The sequence below is a fragment of the Malaclemys terrapin genome, chromosome 19 (genome assembly GCF_027887155.1).
Source record: "Malaclemys terrapin pileata isolate rMalTer1 chromosome 19, rMalTer1.hap1, whole genome shotgun sequence".
In the NCBI taxonomy this organism is placed as follows: domain Eukaryota; kingdom Metazoa; phylum Chordata; order Testudines; family Emydidae; genus Malaclemys; species Malaclemys terrapin.
In genome coordinates this window covers 10,266,451-10,287,328 of record NC_071523.1, presented here as the reverse complement: position 1 = coordinate 10,287,328, position 20,878 = coordinate 10,266,451, and the positions used below count along the sequence as shown (strand labels likewise).

General features: G+C 44.9%; 1 protein-coding gene across 2 annotated transcripts in view; it reads right to left on the bottom strand.

Annotated features, from left to right (window-relative positions):
* The window catches only part of DHRS3 (dehydrogenase/reductase 3), a 44,558-nt gene extending 24,801 nt beyond the window's left edge, over positions 1-19,757 (bottom strand). Inside the window, exons 1-2 of one of the 2 annotated variants that reach the window (XM_054009222.1) lie at positions 19,485-19,757; positions 18,811-18,960 (exon numbers count right to left, since the gene is read on the bottom strand). In XM_054009222.1, the coding sequence (XP_053865197.1) occupies positions 18,811-18,960 (150 nt within the window). In that variant the 5' untranslated portion in view covers positions 19,485-19,757. The other variant, XM_054009221.1, reaches the window with a different exon arrangement.
* Positions 19,758-20,878: the final 1,121 nt, after the last annotated feature.

Genomic DNA, 20,878 nt, shown 5'->3' with positions numbered 1-20,878 from the left:
GAATAGGTAAGAGGCCAATATGGCTCCATCAGGAGCTGTTTAAGGACGCGAAAACTACAAAAAATGGAAATATAGACAAATTGCGAAGGAAGAACACAGAAGACTAGTACACGCATATAGGGACAAAAATTAGGAAGTCTAAGGGCTTGTCTTCATTAATGGGGGTAAGTCGAGCTAAGTTACACTACTCCAGCTACGAGAATAACGTAGCTGGAGTCAACGTAGCTTAGGTCGACTTACTGCAGTGTCTTCACTGTGCTGCATCAACGGGAGATGCTCTCCGGTTGACTTCTCTTACTCTTCTCTGAGAGCTGGAGTATTGGGGTTAACCGGAGAGTGCTCTGCAATCAGGCTAAGGTATTTAATGCCTATTTCACGTCAGTCTTGTGTAAAAAGGTTAATGTGACCAGATACTCAACACAATTAATATTAACGACAAGGGGGAAGCAACACAAGCCAAAACAGGAAAGAACAGTTTAAATGAATATTTAGCTAAGTTATGTGTATTTAAATCAACAGGGCCTGATTAAATTGATTCTAGGGTACTTACGGAACTAGCTGAAGTAATCTCAGAACTGTTAGCAATTATCTTTGAGAACTCATGGGGGACAGGTGAGGTCCCAGAGGCGTGGAGAAGAGTAAACACAGTACCTATTTTAAAAAAGAGGAACAGAGAGAACCCAGGGATGTATGGACTAGTCAGCCTAATATTGATACCCAGAAAGATACTGGAACAAATGATTAAACAATCAGTTTGTAAGCACTTAGAGAGGATACTAGGTTATAAGGAACAGTCAGCATGGATTTGAACAAATCATGCCAAACCAACCTAATTTCCTTCTTTGACAGGAATTCTGGCCAGGAAGCAGTAGAAATGATTTATCTTGATTTTGCTAAGGCTTCTGACACAGTCCCACATGACATTCTCATAAGCAAGTTAGAGAAATGTGGCCTAGATGAAATTACCACAAGATGCGTGCACAACTTGTTGAAAGACTACTCAAAAGGTTTGCTGTCAAACTGGGAAGGCCTTTATAGGGGTCAGTCCTGGGTCTGGTAATATTCAATATTTTCACAAAAGACTTGGATAATGGAGTGGAGGGTATGCTTATAAAATATGCAAATGACACCAAGCTAGGAGGGGTTGCAAGCACTTAGGAGGACAGGATTAGAATTCAAAATGACCTCAACAAATTAGAGCAACGCTCCGAAATCAACAGGATAAATTCAAGAGAGACAAGTACAAAGTACGTCAGTTAAGGAAAAAATATCAAATGCACATCTATAAAATGGGGAATAACTGGCTAAATGGTAGTATTGCTGAAAAAGATCTGGGGGTTCTAGTGGACCACCAATTGAATATGAATCAATAATGTGATGCAGTTGTGAAAAAGATTAATATAATTCTCGGTTGAATTAACAGGAGTGTTGTATACAAGACATGGGAGGTCATTGTCCCCTTCTGTTTACAATGGTGAGGCCCCAGCTAGAGTACTGGGTCCAGTTCTGGGCTCTGCACTTTAGGAAAGACTGGAGAAATTAGAAAGAGGCCAGAGAAGAGCAACAAAAATGACAAAAGGTTTAGAAAACCTGGCCTCTGAAGAACAGTTAAACAAAACTGGGCATGTTCAGTCTTGAGAAAAGAAGACAGAGGGAATATGTGAAGGGCTGTTATAAGGAGGATGGTGATCAATTATTCTCTAGGTCCACTGAAGGTAGGACAAGAAGTCATGGGCTTAATTTACAGCATGGGAAATTTAGAAAAACTTTCTAACTGTAAGGATAGTTAAGCACTGAAATAGGCTTCCAAGGGAGATTGTGGAATCCTCATCATTGAAGATCTTTAAGAACACGTTGGAGAAACACCTCTTAGAGATGGTCTAGGTGTGTTTGGTCCTGGCCAAGTGCAGGGGGCTGGACGTGATGACTTTTCCAGGTCCCTTCCTGCCCTGCCCTTCTATGATTTGGTGTTTTCTTAAAGTCCCAGCTCCTGGAATCAAATGATGACCTGAGAATCTTGTCTTTCATTTAAAAGTATGTTTCCAGCCCTCATGGCTGCGAAGAAAACAATGAAATGTGACCCAAGTGTACCCCAAAGGTTCAGAACCCACAAGGTTAATAAAAAGAGCCCAACTGTATTAATTTATTTTAAATCTTGTGATGTTTTGAGGACCGATGCATGTTTTCTGAACAGCAGGGGTTGGCAGTACTGTTTTACTGCTGAGGTAGGATACCCCAATACATTCTGAAATGCACTTTTGCTAGGATTTGAAAGTTGTTACCATCTGACGCTGGTATTCAGTGGACTGTGTAAAATAAGTTAATGGTTTCAGTCCAGTACCTAATGGGAAAAAGTGCATATAACAAAATTAGCTACTGACACAATGATGCTAATTGGCCCCCCCATGTTGGCCAGGGAGATATCATGGACTGAATGGGTCATAGAGCCTTAGCTACCTCCTTCACATCCCCACACAGGTGGTCTCATCCAGGTCAAGGTTGAAACAGAAACAGTGTGGCATTAAGTCTGCCACAAGCCCTGCCTACGCTGTACCTGCTTTGCTAAAAAGGGGCCTTCCGTTGACAGGGCTGTCTCAGTCCAGTTCCATTTCTGAGCAGTAAGTTTATACCTCCACAAAGCACAATGCAATATTAACACCCCCTCCACACACAACCCCTCCTTAAGTGTACAACGCCCACAGGTGACAAAGTGTGAACCAAATTCTGCTTTTAGCTATAGAGGCGCCACTCAGCTGACTTAGCAGCGCGTTGTGTGTGTAACTGAGAGCATTTCGGTTTTCAAATGTCTTTTTCTCACCACACGTACAGTTCTTAGGCATTTGCTCAGGCAAAGTTAAAAAGCATGAATCGCTCAGGTTAGCATAGGGTTGCAATACAGTCAATAAACTGTAATTAAGAAGGCAGCAACGTTAGGGTGGCTGCCTGCAGGACCCTTAGTTAATTAGGTGTAATTCACGGCTAACCTATGAGAAGGTGCAATTTAAATTCATTACAAATTCTGCTAAGGTAGCCATCTCTTCTCAAGACTATTAATTAGAATCAATTTAATCCTGCTGGGACAAAGGTCAAACCACATGGATTTGACCCTTCTCTGCTGGTGTCAGCGTTATCAGCCGATGGATCTGGCACTGCCTGGGTCTGACTTGTCCGAATCTTCAACGTGTTGACACGATGCTTTGAAGAGGAGAGGTCGAGCCAGACTCATCCCTCCAATAACTTCTGCTTTATATTCCAGCCAAGCACTAAGGTATAAAGCCCTGTGAGTACAAATCCACATTTGCTCTCCCAGGGGGTCAGCTCTGAAGCTGTCGCTGTTCTTTGGCTTTCAGGACTTACCCTCTCTCAGTTTGGCATCCTCGGCCTAAACACTTCCTCCAAACCCAAAGCCAAAATGCCTAGACTTGTACGTTTAATTCAGTCTAGAAATACAAGTGAAAGATTTACAATAAAGACAACTCGATACTAGTCACTAGATTGTAGAAAACTAAAACAGGATCAACTTTCTGAAGGGAAGCAACAGCCAGTTTCAAAGGGTTGACCTAAAAAGATGCAGACTTTTCATTGGAGTGTCAAAATTCGGACAGAGAGAGAGAGCGCTAGTTATAAATACTTGTCTATTTCTTGTTCTTCCTTTAATCACTGCAATGGAAATGAGTCCTTCTGTGGCTTTCATCAGACATTGTGCCTCAGTTTCTTCATCCTATAACAATATTTTCCTGTCTCACAGGGATATTGTAAAAGGCTAAATTTTCTGGTCACGAACGTGTCAAATTGCCTTTGAATCCTGGTGTGCTGTCTTTAACTATGCTCTCTTTTTAGGTACCCTCTGAGGAAGTGTGTTTGGAGTCTATCCACAGACTTTACTAAGGCCTATGGTTACTACTGTTCATTATTATTAGTTGTATTGCGGGGTCCCCCAAATGCTCTGCTCAGGATTGGAGTCTCGCTGTGCTAGGTGCTGTACAAACACATAGGAAGAAAGATCAAGAGGAGCTGAGGGGTGCGCGGCCATTTCGAAAATCCAGGCCACTTATTTACGTCCCTAAATATCAATTCAAGAGCCTAACTTTAGGCTCCTGTTATTTAAAATGTTGACCCCCATTCCCTGGCCCTGATGTACTGACAAGCTAGTTTTGGACAAATCACAACAAGTGAATGCAGCAATCAATGTGAGGGAAGAAGGTGGGGAACCAGGGGTGCAGGAACAATTTGTATCATGGGGGTCCTGCTGAGAGCCATTGAATCAAACTATAAACCCTGTATATGACGGAAACTGCTTCAAGACAGGGGGTGCTGTAGCCCCCACCCCGAGCACCTCATTTCAGCACCTACGCAGGGAACAGTAATATGTTTGTGATATATCGCAGGCCAGCCATGTGCACAACTTGTTGGTTCTCAATCATTTCCCAGGTTGTTTGGTTCGGTTTGTTTGTTCACCTGACTTAGCCGTGGTGAGTTGGCTGATTTTTTTTGAAGGTATCACAGCAGATGCACGTCCAAAGGAGGGATTTTAAGGAGACGGCAGAGGCTTTATGGATTAATTCAGGGAGGTAGTTCCATGTGTGAGGAGGGGTATGTAGAAGGAAATACAAAAGTGATTGTGGAAGAAGCAGATAAATGGGTGGTCAGAGGCAGCATCACTGTAATTCCAGCAGGGGGTGACATGATTATACTTTGTTTAAGTAGGGGCATTGCCAGCAGATCGAGGGACGTGATCATTCCCCTCTATTGGGCATTGGTGAGGCCTCATCTGGAGACTGTGTCCAGTTTTGGGTCCCACACTACCAAAAGGATGTGGAAAAATTGGAAAGCGTCCAGTGGAGGGCAACAAAAATGATTAGGGGGCTGGAGCACATGACTTACAAGGAGAGGCTGAGAGAACTGGGATTATTTAGCCTGCAGAAGAGAAGAATGAGGAGGGATTTGATAGCTGCTTTCAACTACCTGAAAGGGGGTTCCAAAGAGGATGGACCTAGAGTGTTCTCAGTGGTAGCAGATGACAGAACAAGGAGTAATGGTCTCAAGTTGCAGTGGGGGAGGTTTAGGTTGGATATTAGGAAAAACTATTTCACTAGGAGGGTGGTGAAGCACTGGAATGGGTTACCTAGGGAGGTGGTGGAATCTCCTTCCTTAGAGGTTTTTAAGGTCAGGCTTGACCGGAGTGAAAGTAACTTACAAGATTTACCGGTACTGCCGGAGTCCTGAGGGGGGCGTGGCCTCATCCAGAAGAGGCGGGGCCTCTCAAGATTTAAAGGCCCTGGGGCACCAGCTGTGGCTGGGAGCCCCAGGGCCTTTAAATCAACCCGGGGCTCCCAGCTGCAGAGGTGGCTGGGAGCCCCCGGGGCTCCAGCCGCCGCGGAGCTCCGGGCCCTTTAAATCCCCCCCGCAGCTCCGGCAGGTGGAGCTGCAGGCAGGATTTAAAGGGCTCTGGGCTCCGGGGAGCCCAGAGCCCTCTAAATCCCTGCCGCGGAAGCCGGTGCGGTGCGGCACGGCGTACTGGCTCTTGCCGGTATACCGTATCGGACTGTACCAGCTTACTTTCACCTCTGGGCTTGACAAAGCCCTGGCTGGGATGATTTAGTTGGGGATTGGTCCTGCTTTGAGCAGGGGGTTGGACTAGATGACCTCCTGAGGTCCCTTCCAACCCTGATATTCTATGATTCTCTGATTCTCTGATAAGAGACAAGAGCAAAGAGATAGGGTGGAACAGAATTGCCAGGGGCCATGAAGGCGAGCACAAGAAACTTTACTTGGCTTTATTCAGAATTTCAAAAGGCTCTTTCCTCAACCCTGACTTCCACAATTACATTAGTGTTTCCAAGTCACCCCATCCCCCCTTCCTTCCCTGCAGCACTACAAAGGCCATTTGGGTTCAGCACAAAACAGTCCTTGTATCTTCCGCTCACCAGCATCCACAGAGAAAAAGAACAAAAACAACAACCAAAAAGGATATTAAACTCTTTATCCCTTCTAGACTTTTCAGTTGCAATCCTTTGACCTGACGCCCTGAATGCATTTCTCTCCTAAAGCAAATTGCCGTGCCAGACTAATTAGGCACTAGCTCAACAACATGTTCAACTCTTTTTATAGTGCAGTAAAAGCCATGTATATATTTTAGTGCTTCACAGGGAAACAGTTCTGCCAATCTGAGTCAACTTTTTCCTAGCCTGCACCAGACTCAAGGTGTGAGTGTGATGTACACAGACTGAGGCAAGGTTTCAAGTCTTTATAGAGGATGGCACCCCACAGACGAAAGAGGGATGGATGAAACCGTTTAAAAAAAAAAAAAAAAAAAAAGGACCAACACTGAAATCAAACCCGGCTCCTCGCTTGTTTGAAAAAAGTTTGGCTATGCAGCCTCTTTTCCTCGCTGTGACCCTGATGAGACGCCTCATCTTTCCTATCTAGGGTCCCAGATGGCACGGTCAAGCTTCTCAAATCGTACAGGAACATCCAGTTTTACAGCGTTGAGTTGCAAATTTCTGAAACACATGATCTCCCCTCACTACCGCGCTGCTGCAGTGGGATAACCTTTGACAACTTTATGACACCATGATATGATGGAGTTGCATGACACCACCCTGTTGCAATGTGATTTCCTCCGCCATGACATTGCTATTTATCTCCTTACACCATCATGTTGGGTTGCAAATGCCAGGTCTGTCCGGAAGGACAAACTGAAAAAGGCAGTAGGCATAATACTGCTTCACAGATACCCAAAGGTCGGCGATTTGACATTTCTGGCTGTACTTGCCAGCTAGAGATTGTGTCTTTCAGCATTTTATTCAAGCTGCTGGCCGTGGCCTCAGTCCAGGTCAGAAGAATAAATGCCATCCATTCCTGGGACTTGGATCAAGGCTTCTGGCCCATATTTAAATCCACGAATCAACAGGAAAGTTAGCTGCCAGCAGGAAGCAGTTAAATAACATTGCTGTGATTACATAATCCTTACAGAAAGGACGCCGTTCCAGAGGCTGTATAAAGGGGTAGATTCACTCTGAGACGCTGTAGGTCAACAAAGCCAGCAAGGAAGGTTAATCGTTTGATGAAATCATTGACAGGGGATATAGAGGGCAAATAATCACTCAAACCTCCATGCCCAACACACAAGAGGAAATGCTGGATTCGATATTACAGCGTGCTCAGTATCCCTTGTAAGGAGCACCCCCGACAAGCGCTCATGGAAAAATCCTGAACATTTTGGATGATTTTTTCATTTCTGTTGCTGTCAAAAACCATATTTTTTTTAATGAAAATACTTGTAGAAAATTCAAAATGCAGAAAGTTTTCACCAGCCCTCTCCTCAGCTCCTGCAGCTTGCAGATAGGTTGTACAGTCATCATGGGAACAGGGATGCAAATTGCAAGCACAATGGACAGAAGGGGGAGGGAAAGAGAGAGAGAAAAAATAAATGTAATTGTCTATTTATTCAATGCTGTGTTGGCCGAAGAGAATTGTGTTTATTCATCACTTTAGAATGGTACACAAGAAATGTAAAACAACATGTGTGTCTGGACAACTAGAAATCCGTCTCTAGAACCAATGTTGGCTACTCATCTCCTTTAACCCATAGGAATACAGATTATTGCCAGTTCTTCAGTGTTCCCAATCACCATTTCAAATCCAGTTTGGCTGCCACGCCTGCTATGAATGAGACTTCATTTATTGCCGCTGAAACATGCCCGAATAACAGCTGGGGGAAGCAAAGTCCTCTCTTTAGCCATAGAATATGTACAGCCTACGAAGTTCTCCCCGCTACTACCTAGAGAATGTGCATTAACTGTGACGATGGACCCAGACAAGGGAAATCAGACACAATGGCCCAATCACACCTCGTTCTCACAGGTTAGGCTCTCAGCAAGAGTTCCAAATTGATGGGGTATTTTGTACGATGTGGACAAACGTCCACTAAGAATTGGACTGTGACCTACCAACTCATCTCATATAGGCCACTGAATAACTGATGTCTGGTCACTATTAACCTAGACTGGATTTAACAGCTACTCACAAGTTTAAAGGCTTTAACCCCCTATGACATTTCAGGGCATAATTCACACCGTGAGGGGTTGTCTCACCCCTGCTATGCAATCTGGGGGGGCTTCACAATGTCTTTGCTGCTGTAGTGCTTAACCTGGTCTCCTCACAAACAGCCGAACAGCATGCAGGTCACACCCTGAGTGTCTGTGTATAGCCACAGCCCTGGTCCAGCAACTCTGACCCCAGCAACCTATCCGCAAACACCAGTCACACTCTGGCTTCCAGCAGCCTTGGTTACGACTTACAGGGTGACCCCAACACATTCCCAGTCCTGGATTTCCCCCCAAAAAACATATGTTCTGCACTGTCCAGCCCTCTCTAAGACAGCCCACATATATTATGTCCCTAAGGGGAACAATATACAATAGTTTGCTACCATAAATGGAGTTTCCCACACAATTCAGTTTAAAGACAACATTGGATTATTTTTATTAAAGAATAAAACAAGTTTATTTAACTACAAAGAGAGATTTTGAGTACAAGTATAAGGCATTAAAGCCAGAAATGGTTACAAGAGAAATAAAGATAAAACGCTTTCTAAACTTAAACTAGACTTGGTTCAAGGTGAAATTCTTACCACATTTTCCCAGACACGGGGCTGACCAAATTTCAGGTCAGGCTCTGTTCCCAAATTCCATAGTCTGTTTCTTTTGTCTTCTTAGGTGGAAAAGAGAGAGATGGATTGGGAGAGACCACTCAGGGTGTTTTTGCCCCTCTTTGTATAGTTCAGTCACCCTTTGAAATTGCATTTTCCTGAGGGTTACACCTATATAAAGTTCATTCCTGCTGCGAGGATGGAGACAAAAAGTGTGATGGTGAAAGGCATTCCTGCTGTTGTCTGCTAAGGCCTGGTCTACACTGGGGGACGGGGGGAGGAGCGTGTTGATGTAAGATACGCAACTTCAGCTACGGGAATACCGTAGCTGAAGTCGACGTATCTTATTCCGACTTACCTCACGGCGCGGGATTGACGGCCGCGGCTCCCCCGTCGACTCCGCTACCGCCGCTCGCTCCTGTGGAGTTCCGGAGTCGACGGGGAGTGCGTTCAGGGATCGATATATCGCGTCTTAACGAGACGCAATCTATCAATCCCCGATAAATCAATCGCTATCCGCCGATATGGCAGGTAGTCTGGACGTACCATAAGATGCAGTCTGCCCCCCTTTGTTGCCAAAGAATGGCCACTTGATAGATGATTGCCCATCAGCTTCGATGACACCTGGCAAGAGGCATCAGCTTGTCCTTTGCCTTAGAGAAACAGGTTTACTCACTCCCCACACACACTTTCAGTTGTGATTTCAGCTTATGTTCATAACTTTACATAGGATGTTGCTACATGGCTTTCAGCAGGATATTTTTGACCGGTGAGTTATTAGTTTTTAAATGACACCTCGCAAGGCATATTTTGTACAAAAGATTATTACAATAGTGTGTAGGGTGTGAATACAGGGGTGCAGTCCGTCACACACAACCCCTTAGAAAAACCCTGAAACCATCCTGTTCCAGTGCTGTAGTATCTAAACGTAAGTCTGCACTGCAACTGGAGGTGTGACTGCAGCATGTGCTGACATACTGGAGCTAGCTTTAACTTAGGGCTTGGCTACACTTGCAGCTGTACAGCACTGTGAGGTAAACCTGTCTTCCTACAGCTGAGTAGGGAAAGCGCTGCAGTCTGTCCACACTGACAGCTGACAGCGCAGTGGCGTGGCCACACTTGCAACATTTGCAGCTGTGTTGGGAGCGGTGCATTATGGGCAGCTATCCCAGCATTCATGTGGCTGCAATGTGCTTTTCAAAACGGGGTGAGGTGGGGTGGAGTGTGACAGGGAGTGTGGGGGGAGAGAGTATGCTTTTTGGAGCATGTCAGCACTCTATCTTGCAAGTTCCGAACTCCCGACCCCCTGCGCATTCATTCACTCACTCAAAGCAAACAGCAAACTGTTTGCTTTTTCTCTGTGGTACGAGCTTTGAAACCGGCACTTCCGCATTCCTGCAGCCGGTCACAACAATGGAGAGGATTGGCCACTTGACAAGGTGATCAGTACAGCGCTGCAGGTTGATTCCTGGTACACACTCACAGGGGCAAGTCGTAGCCACTCCGCGGTATCTCTTATGCTTCTCGGGGAGGTGAAGTACCTGCAGCGGTGTTACCAGGGAGATACAGCGCTGCACGTGCCTTGCCAGTGTAGTCGGTCAGTGAGTTACAGCGCTGGGGGCAGCTTTACAGTGCTGTAACTCGCAAGTGTAGCCAAGGCCTTAGCTAGCACAAATGCTAATAGCAGTGAAGCCATGGGCAGCACTGCCGTCAGTGCAGGCTAGCCACCCAACTACGTCTCTGGTGGGGCTTGCACAGCCCCCGCTGAATCCACGACTTCACTGCTACTGGTATTCGTACTAGCTAAATTAAAGCTAGGGTGGATATATCACGCCTCCATTACAGTGTATGCAAGCTCTAAGCGTTCACAGAACAGGAGTTTCATGAGATACAAAGTGATATTTGCACAACAGAGACAAATGTCCTCAATGTACCCAGATATCTACACCATGTTAAATAACTTCCTTCTGTGCAAAAAGTCCCCTCAAACAAGCACATCTGCTTCCCTTTTTGCGACAGGTCAAATCGTAGTTTCAGTATGTCTGGCTTCGGTATTGTTAGGTAACTAAACCACTTATGGAAATCTCAGACGATGACCTATGGGTAGATGGTCTCTGACCAGATGTCATTTTGGTGTCTCTACACAGTACCAAGGAGCTTCAATACATACATACATATTCATACGTTTTGATCCAAAATCCAAACACTATAACGTGTTAGTTTTATACTGAGAGTTTAAAACATTGTACATAAAGCCAACGGAATGCTTATTTGCACAATACTTTTTGCCTACCACAGCTGACCCTGGAAAAAGTAGATTGGGAGTGTATCAGTTTCTTTTGTAAACCGTGTTCTTAAAGGATTTATGATTTCATTGTGTCAGATCACATGACCTAAAACAAACAAATACAATGGTGAATTATGGTGCAAGTAAGATCAACTCCTTTGTTCTGAAGGTCCTTGGATAGAAAACTCTCTCTTATCCTTATACTGGAATTCACCTGCTCTTGAGGAGGTTAAGTCTGGCACTTTCATTGTTTTGAAGTCAACGTAGACTATAAGCCATGTACATGTATAATCAAACTACATGTCAGAGTCTGGTTTGTTATTTGTATTGTGATTGTATTCAATGGCCCCAGTGATGACCGGGATCAAATTGCACTGACTTTACAAACACATAGGTAGGCATGAACCCTGCCCTGAAGAGCTTAAAATCTAATTTGAAACAAAAGGCAATAAAATGAGATGACTTTGGGTATGCTAGGTCAGCCCTGCCAATACCAGATCATACCCATTCAGGATGAAAGTCAAAATCCACCAAATCACAAATTTCACTCCTTTGTCATCTTGTGGGTACTAGAAATGTCTTCCTCTGAAGAATGTTTCTGCCCTAGAGGTGTGTCTTGTTTGGACTTATGTGGCAGATTTAAATTCCTATAAGTTAAGTATCCGATGGCAGGTGCTTTCCGCAGAAGAGAGTTTTCAAACACAAAATAGCAGGGCATTCAGAGTCTTCAGCAGTGCATTCCGAAATGGATTATTGAGTCTCTCTCTAAAAAGGGCACATCAGAGCAGTGGATAAGTCTTTCTTTGATTTTCAGACTCCGTAGTATGTCAGCACTTCAAGGCCTCAGAATCATTTGTAAGTCCATCTGTTGCCATAATGCAGCTGATCTTTTAATATATAGAACTGGGCAAAAACACCTAAAAAATGTATGCAACTATCTACACACAGATACAAAAGGGAAAACAACATCTAAACATGATTAACAAAGGCCAAAGTCAAACATTCACGGGCCCATAGATTCAATCCACGATTACTGTGGAAGGATCACGAGAAGTACTCAACGTCTGCAACTTGGGGCGATACCCGAGTCCTTCCTCCGTCCTTATTCTCACTGACTTCTGTGGAACCTTGTTTGAATAAGGACCGAGTAAGATCTTTGCTGAAACAGATTAAGGAGCTCAAGATTTGGAGCATTGATTTAGATGGGAGTTGCGTGTACTCATCACCAAACAGGATTTGACCCAATGGGAGTTTGTCTACATTAGGAAGGACTTTAGGATTTGACCCTGGAAATTTTGCTTGAATAAAGCCACATGGGATTTTGTTCTTTGGTTTTAGGCTGGAGGGAGGAAAAAACCCCAACAAGCCTTTAGGTGGAGGAAATATGAGCCAACCCAAAAGCCATGTTCAGTTTTCAAAGCAAAACTTCTCAAGTAATACTTGCAGGGAATTTTGTTCACCATCCCAAAATAATTACTGTGTTATTATCAGGGCGGCATTTTACAGCTGCCCACCATGTCGTCATCCTGGTTAATAGTATTTTGCAGACTTAGTGACATAACTGTCTAGATTCAAGTGCTGACAGAGTGAGGTCATGGCCATAAAACAACACATATTCAGCCTGACAGGGGAATTCTCTCTCTGTCGTTTTTATTGGCAATAGGAGATTCTTGCCATCTAGCACTGGCTCCTTTCTGTCCAGTCTGCCTGCCTTATTTTCATACCACAAGCTAGTAATTCCCTTTAATCATCTTGTCTCTGCTGGTGCAGGGAAGTGGCCATCCAGAAGGTGTAACAGGCCAAGGGAGAGACATTCCAATGCACACATGAGGCCTTATCTTATAGAAGACCTCATGTGTGCATTGGAATAACACTCTTTGAAGGTTCAAAAAAGAACTAGATAAGTTCATGGAGGATAGGTCCATCAATAGCTATTAGCCAGGTTGGCAGGGATGGTGTCCCTAGCCTCTGTTTGCCAGAAGCTGGGAATGGGCAACAGGGGATGGATCATTTGATGATTACCTGTTCTGTTTATTCCCTTGGGGGCACCTGGCATTGGCCAGTGTCGGAAGACAGGATCCTGGGCTAGATGGACCTTTGGTCTGACCCAGTATGGCCATTCTTAAGTTAATGGGGTTGAGGGAGTTCAACATCTTAGGAGAGGTGTGCAGCACCTTGTGGCATCAGGCTTGCATTAACACAAGCTCGTCGCCACCCTGAGTTACTATCTGATAGTTTGTGGATGTCTCTAGCGCCAAGAACAACATTGACAGCTTAAAAGCCACCACCGGTCCATTCTACATCAGCTACTGTTGCCAATTGGGCACACCTAGTACAGATAAGAACAGACTTACAAAGGTTTCCAAAGAAACTACGAATACTACTAAAAACGGATTCACTCAGAAAAAACAGATGGGACGACCAAAAAAAGGCAACAAGAGAACATTGCGATAACTAAGGTCACCTTTATGAATGCTTTGGGGGAATTCCCATGGATAATTTCTGAGCCCAAATTTCATGCATGTCAATGCAGTGCCCAATGAAAATCAATTTTGTCCAGCTTCCAGTAGCGGATAGCCCAAAATGCACTGCAAAATTCAGATTGATATGTTTGGAACCCAAAATTCAGTAGACAGGTTGGAGCAAAGGAGTTCTCTCTATGCAGTAATTATACAGGCTTTTTTGTTGGCTTTATTACATTCTGGCAATAACAAACATTACAGGATGTGTCCAATCAGAACAACTCTTTTGTTTAGTGTTGACTCAGTCTAAATAAACAAACTATCAACAAAGAAAACAAAAATGAGAAGCGTAGAGGTGAGACATCAAGGAAACTGCCTGAAAAGGATCATTCGACAATGGAACAGATGGCTTGATGTAGTAACCAAGACTCCATCATTGGGGATTATTTAAAAAAAAAAAGGGTTTGACAGATTTTTGACCACACTACTATAATAAAAAACCCTGCAGGATGTGGCAAGTTAGACTAGAGGATCCAAGCAGGACCCTCTGAATGTAACCATCAATGAATGAATCATACTCAGGGCAGGTCTTCACCACCCGCCGGATCGGCGGGTAGAGATCGATCTATCAGGGGTGGATTTATCGCATCTCGTCTGGACGTAGCTAAATCGATCCCTGAACTCGCTCCCTGTTGACTGCGGAACTCCAGCTCACGAGAGGCGGAAGCGAAGTCGACGGGGGAGCGGCAGCGGTCGACTCGCCGCTGTCCTCACGGCCAGGTAAATCGACCTAAGATACGCCAACTTCAGCTATGCTATTTGCGTAACTGAAGTTGCATATCTTAGGTCGACACCCTCCCCCCACCCCCCAGTGTAGACCAGGGCTCAAGTCATTCAGGCCCTTATACATTGACTGATTTCACACCATCTGCTTTCTTGGCCAGGACTCTAGATGCCTAGGGTCCAGAATTTACAATGTTAAGTCAATAAAACGTTTCTTACAAAACAGAGTTAGGAAAAGGAGTGTGGGTCAATCGCAACTGTATTTTCATAGTACGGCCACATAAAGACACACCATCATACACCCAACACTGAAATCAATTATAAAGGTTTTTTTGTTTTTAAATAATGCAGATCTATGCTGTTCCTCTTGGCTAAAGGCCCATGATGACAAGCTGTGCGTCCCACTACACAACCTATGTGTGAGATTATGGCACAAGGCGCAAGCCCCATTGTGAGCTGATGCTCAAATTAACATAAACCTGGAGTAAAAAGTTGTAACGGTTACAGACAACATCAAAACAAGCTTTTGGGATTTTCTAATCACTCAATCAACCAATAATCAGCCAAAAGTAAAGAAAAAAAACAGTCCTCCTCTCCTTTTTCAGGACTTGAACGGTAGTAATATAAACCCCAAATATAATTGAACTGACATTCGCAATCAGCAGTTTTGAAACTGTACACATCACTGGGGGAATAGTGTTTATTTTGAATCAGAGCATTTGAATCCTTCCGGAGGAAATTCACAAGAGTATGTTCAAATGCAATGGGTTGCTGTTCACCTGAGATAAGACACGAACACATCCAGTTTCTTCTGTAAATAACTCTCTTTATATACATTAGCTTTGTACACTTCTGCCAGAAGTGCTCCTAAACATCTTTCAATCCTAAATCCCTTTACACCTGTCCAGCTGTTTATTGCAATGTAGGTCTTGCAAACCTTTTCTCCAGAGAATCCGAAAGGACTCAGGATACAAGTAATGGGATATAGAGGGTTTCATCTCTATGATACATCGCTGGCACAAATTCATCCTGGCTCTAGTAATAACCCAAATCTCTTACTGTCTGATGGTTGCTGGTGGTCTCAGTCCAAAACCCTAGTTAACAAGTATTCACGTAACTAAAACCAACGCTGCAACTGACCCTTAACTTGTCCCACTGTTGGCAATTTCAACAAAAAGGCCAATGAATAAATGAAGATAGAAAAAAAGTACCCCGAGAAGAGGAAATCTTCTCTCTTTGAGGTGGTACATCCAGATCAGATTTGAAGTACATTGTCAGGACAGAGTGGGGAAAGGAACTTGAACACTGCCACTGACCATGATGCTTCTGTCCTGTCAATAGAGGACTTCAGTCTCCAGGGCTGTCAATACAGCTCTTTTTGCAAGCATGACATTCACTGAGACCCAGGCACATACACATCCTCCTTATTTGCTGACATCTTTGCAATTTTAACTGAAAATACATCATATTTTAGAGTTAAAGAATCTTCAGAATCTGAAATATTTTTAAACTGATTCTCAGTGAGATACAGCACTTGCGATAGTCTCTTGCTGTCTCGCATAGAATCTGTTTAGCTATATCTTGCATATGCTTTAAAAAAAAAAAAAAAAAAAAAAACAGGCCATGATAAGAGGGATAGGATCTCAGGTGAAAGCCATCCCCTATTTAATTATCAGGTATGACTTCATACACTAGCAATAACAACTAACCCCTCTGTAGGAAGATTCTAATCTCAAATACATGGTTATATATCGCCGCCTACCTCCAAAACTCCTCCACTATGCCTGCGTGCGAGGCGCAGTGATCGATCTTTCAAGGCATACTGTGCATCCACAATTAGAACCTGATTTTTAATGTCAGTTTCCTCTCCCCATCACCCAGCAATGTTTGTGGCCTCAGAATTTCATACCAGGGATGAGAGCCTGAGTTTGTAAAACTTGCTATCAGACAAGCAGGATCAACAGTGGAAAATCAACTATAACAGATAGTCCCAGAGTACGCACAATTATCTGAAGTAATTAACTCTAATGGGAGAGGAATCGCAGGACAATAGAATATTTAACTCCTGTGTGTCTCTTGGCAACATACTAGAATATGCAATTTTAATTATTTTGTTTAAAAACTTTTTTGCAATTCTTTCCAGTTGTTTACAACCAAAACGCAAAATCAAGGAGACTGATAAATTAAGAGATGGGTTGCATCCTTTATGAAGATACTGCATCACATGGAGGAAGTCAGCTTTTGAAGTAAAAGGGAGACCAGTTAAATCTCAGGACCAGACAGTGGAAGTTATGAAAACGTTCCCTAAACAAATACTGAGGGAGGAATACAGTTGGGTTTATGAGTCAAGTTCCACTCTGAGAATTCCTGCTTTATATACAGACCACCATCTGTTACACAAAGGGGCCAAATTGTGCTCAGTGAAACTTCATCAGAGTTAATGGGCTAATGGAACAGGGGAGCGATAGCTCAGTGGTTTGAGCATTGGCCTGCTAAACCCAGGGTTGTGAGTTCAATCCTTAAGGGGGCCATTTAGGGATCTGGGGCAAAAATCTGTCTGGGGATTGGTCCTACTTTGAGCAGGGGGTTGGACTAGATGACCTCCTGAGGTCCCTGCCAACCCTGATATTCTATGAAATGGTGAAATTTGCCCAAGGTTCTCAGTGAAGACAGTTCCTGAGGCAAACGATAGCCAGAAAAGAAGACATGGAGAGCAAAGCCAGAACATATTCTCTCTGGCCACATACCACCACATAAATGATAACGGGCATATTTTCATAGAAAGTACTAAACTCTCAAATACGTATCACCTTCTAGTCAGGTTTACCCCTCTCTCAGAGACATTTTATGATTCTCTATATGACTTAATATACAAATGAACTGTATTGTGAAACAAATGACAATTGTTTTGGTTTCAGCTCTACACCCTCAGTGAAAACAGCTCCCTTTCCCTCCACCCACGTCAATTAATGTATTGGGGCTTATTACCATTGTTCTGTCTCCAACAGGGTTGCAGCCAAATAGCTAATAAAACTAGTTACAGAAATGGTGATACTTTCATAGCGCAGCCAGGCTTAGCCACCAGTCTGACAAAATAAATAAGTCAGGAATCATGGTATTTTAATAGATGATGAAAGTACACTGTCAGCAGATTGTCTAGGTCCAAAGTTCAATGACTTGTATGTTCAGCCTCCAAGGAATTGTAAATCTCAATGCAGGGTTTTAAACTCAAACCCATACAAAACTCAAAGCTGTACACAAGGCACACCTCAAGCCGCACACCCCTCACAGCTAGATGCAGGTAAATCTCAATGCCACACACAAGGCTAATCTGTAGACAGGTGAATCTTGGCAAACGCACACATACACCCTGCAAGTTGCATACAGGATTTACTTTGAATAGATATTTACTCCATCTCCATGCACTATGTGATGGTCTCCTAGGAGCTGACTGTGGGGGATTGCTGCCAGCCCCTTCATAGCAGCTAAAGTGTAAATCTATCTAAGCCATGTTGTGGTGTTTGCTTTCCGGAGTCCCACCTTTGGACTCACCAGGGCCAGTGAAAAACTGAAGTTCCTATGTGATTGCTCTGGGTAACTCAGTGACCCCAGCTCTTTTCAAGGGGAGAAACGCATTCAGCCTCACATCCTGGCATAGGTGCTGGAACTGGGGTGCTGCCGCACCCCCTGGCTTGAAGTGGATTCCATCATATACAGGGTTTACAGTTTGGTTCAGTGGCTCTCAGCACCCCCACTACACAAATTGTTCCAGAGCCCCTACATGGCAACTTAGATTCTTACCCTCTTCCTCCCCCCCCTTAACTTCCCCCCACTTCCAATGATTCTGGGGAGCAAACAGCACAAGGGGGGGGTGTTTAAAGACTGACTTTCAGTGGAAAGCCACCAGGGTGAACTGAACCTGGCCGCTTAGGGCTGCCCCTCCCCCTCTCCCCAAAAGCCCAGCTCTGCCCCCTTTCCAGGCGCTTAGGAATCGGACCAGGATCCCGTCTAAACGGCTGTAAGAGAAGAGGATCAGCCGCATTGATTCCCTGCCTCTCAGGTAGGGTGACCAGACAGCAAGTGTGAAAAATCGGGAAGGGTGTGTGGGGGGGTAATAGGCACCTATATAAAACAAAGCCCCCAATAGTAGGACTGTCCCTATAAAATCGGACATCTGGTCACCCTACTCTCAGGCAGCGGGTGCCCCCGTGCCCAGCCCCGAACCGAGCCCCACGCCCACCCCTTCCGAGTGCGCTCCGCGCCCCAGCGGAGACACAACCGTGTAAACAGAAAACGCCACTCCAGTTCCTCCCCGGCGCAAAACCCGGACCCGGGTCCAGACAGACCCCTCTGCAGCAGGGGTAGATGCACGAGGGGGGCCAGGCTCTGAGGACACAGACGCCAAGGTAGCAGAGCTGGGATGACGGGGGGGAGGGAGGGGGGGTTGCAAAGCAGCCGCCCTCTTCCCCCCTTCTCCCTGCTGAACCCGGGGCAGGGTGGGTGGGTTTGGGGGTCTGTTTCTCCCAGTCACCCCGCAGGGAGATCTGGTAGCAGCAGCAGGTGGCGGCCGAGGGCGGGGGGCTGCCCCCCCTACTCATTCTCCCCCCCCCCAGCTCAGTCCTCACCTTTCTGGCTCCTCGCTTAGCAAACTCCCTGGCCAGGTGGCGACCGATGCCTCTGCCCCCGCCGGTGATCAGCACGTTCTCCCCGGACAAGTCCCGGAGCCTGGCCGGCAGCAAAATGCACACGGCAGCTTTGACCACCAAATAGACCATCTGCACGGGGAAAAGCAGCAAAGCGCCCAGCCATTTCCAAACCATCCTCTTGATCCAGGCGGGGCAGGAAGACCCCACACCCCCAAAACTGTTTCAGCCCTTCACAAAACCAAAGCAAGAGAGTATGAAGGGCAGCACGCCCTCTTCCTTCCCCCACCAATAGGGGGAACAGTCTTCAAGCCCCTTCCAAAACCTGGGGAGAGAAAACCTTGGCCGGGAAAGATCCTTCTCCCCCCCTCCCACCAGAAAAAAAAAACCGTGGGGGGTAGGAGTAAAATGGTGCAGAAGATAGTTGCTTCCCCTCTCTCGCTGCTCAGCTCCCTTTGGGATTGTCACATGCAGGTAAAATGTTTTTCTACTGGAGGAGGACAGAGTTTGTTTAAGTTAAAAAAGAGAGAGAGAGATGGGGGGGGGAAGAAAAAATAAACCCCACCAACCCCTACAGTTTAAAAGTGCAAAATTAAAATCCAGTTTCCAAATGGCAGGGTTTTATTTTTTAAAAAATAATAAAAAAATAAAGCAACCTAGGTCTCCAAATTTCAGCCTGCAGTGCCTTCCAGACTCAGGAAATTGCTTAAGGCTTGCCAGGACTTTCTCTTTAAGAAAGGGTCTATTCAGTGTAAGGTGGTTGTCGGTTTCTTAAATATATATATATATATATAAGTATCTACAGACACTTCTCTTCTGAGCCTGGTGCAAAAGGCAGAGCTGATTAATTCTCTCCCCCCCTTCTCCTGTTTCTTTCACTTGATCACAGCTCGGGTTCTTATTCATTTCTCCCCATTGCTCTCTCTGCCTATCACAGCTGCAGCGCCGGGGAGGTTTTATACCCCATTGAGCCTGATTGACAGTTAAAGTGTTGGGGAGATTTTACTACTGTTTCTGAGTGGCTGGCTTTGCTCTCCCCTCCCCCCAGAGCTATCTCTGAGCCACTGCACATAAACTCACACACACACTGAAACAGACACTCTCTGGGTTGCAAGCCTGCAAGCCAAGACTTGCTGCATGCCACGTTGGGCTTGTGGCTGTAATTGAAGAGCATTGTAACAGAGAGAGCCAGCTAACCTCCTCCTCCACGTTAATAAATTTCAGATAACATGCAGTGATCTTACTTGAGCCCAACAAAAGCAAGAAAAATTGGGGTTAAGGGTCAATTCAAGGGACTCATCTGGTCCTAAGAGTTTCAGCTTAATGTGGGGTAGAAAAACAGAAGATCCCCTGGCAAGGCTAGGAAGTTGGTAATGGGATAGATGCTTTCACCCCTTGGTTCCTGGTCTGGATCCAGGCAGCACAGGCTGGTTAAGGACTGAAATCTGTTACCATTTGATGGTGGCTGTATGGAATTAATTTGGAAGATTTAATCCAGTTCCTAGTGGACCAAGTTCACAACACAGGAGTCAATGAGGACTGGTTTTAGAGTAGCAGCTGTGTTAGTCTGTAGCAGCAAAAAGAAGGAGGAGTACTTGTGGCATCTAAGAGACTAACAAATTTATTTGAGCATAAGCTTTTGTGGGCTAAAACAGAGCCAGGGAGACTGCTTCCCTCAAAGGGAGTCACTTTTGGTCATTTCATTTGCCTAAGGGGGAGTGGAGCTCCTTTGAAACTCTGCCCATTCATTTTCCCTTCACTTGTCCCAGGCTTTAGCCCAGGTACAGGGCAAGGTTACAACACATTTAGGTCACATCAATACGATAAAGCCATGTTGTAATTGGGTGAAGGGGCAAATGTGTTGTAATCAGGTCTCTTGACTTGGTTGTTTCGCATTGGTCAAGCAAGTGTTTGGTTGTTTTATATTCAGTTTCATGGTGTAAACGCTCTTGAGGAGGGTCTGTTTGCACATTCACTAAGTATACACAGCTAATAATTGTGGTTACAGTTAGGAATGCTCATCTCATTCATAAACAACGAGTCCGGCGGC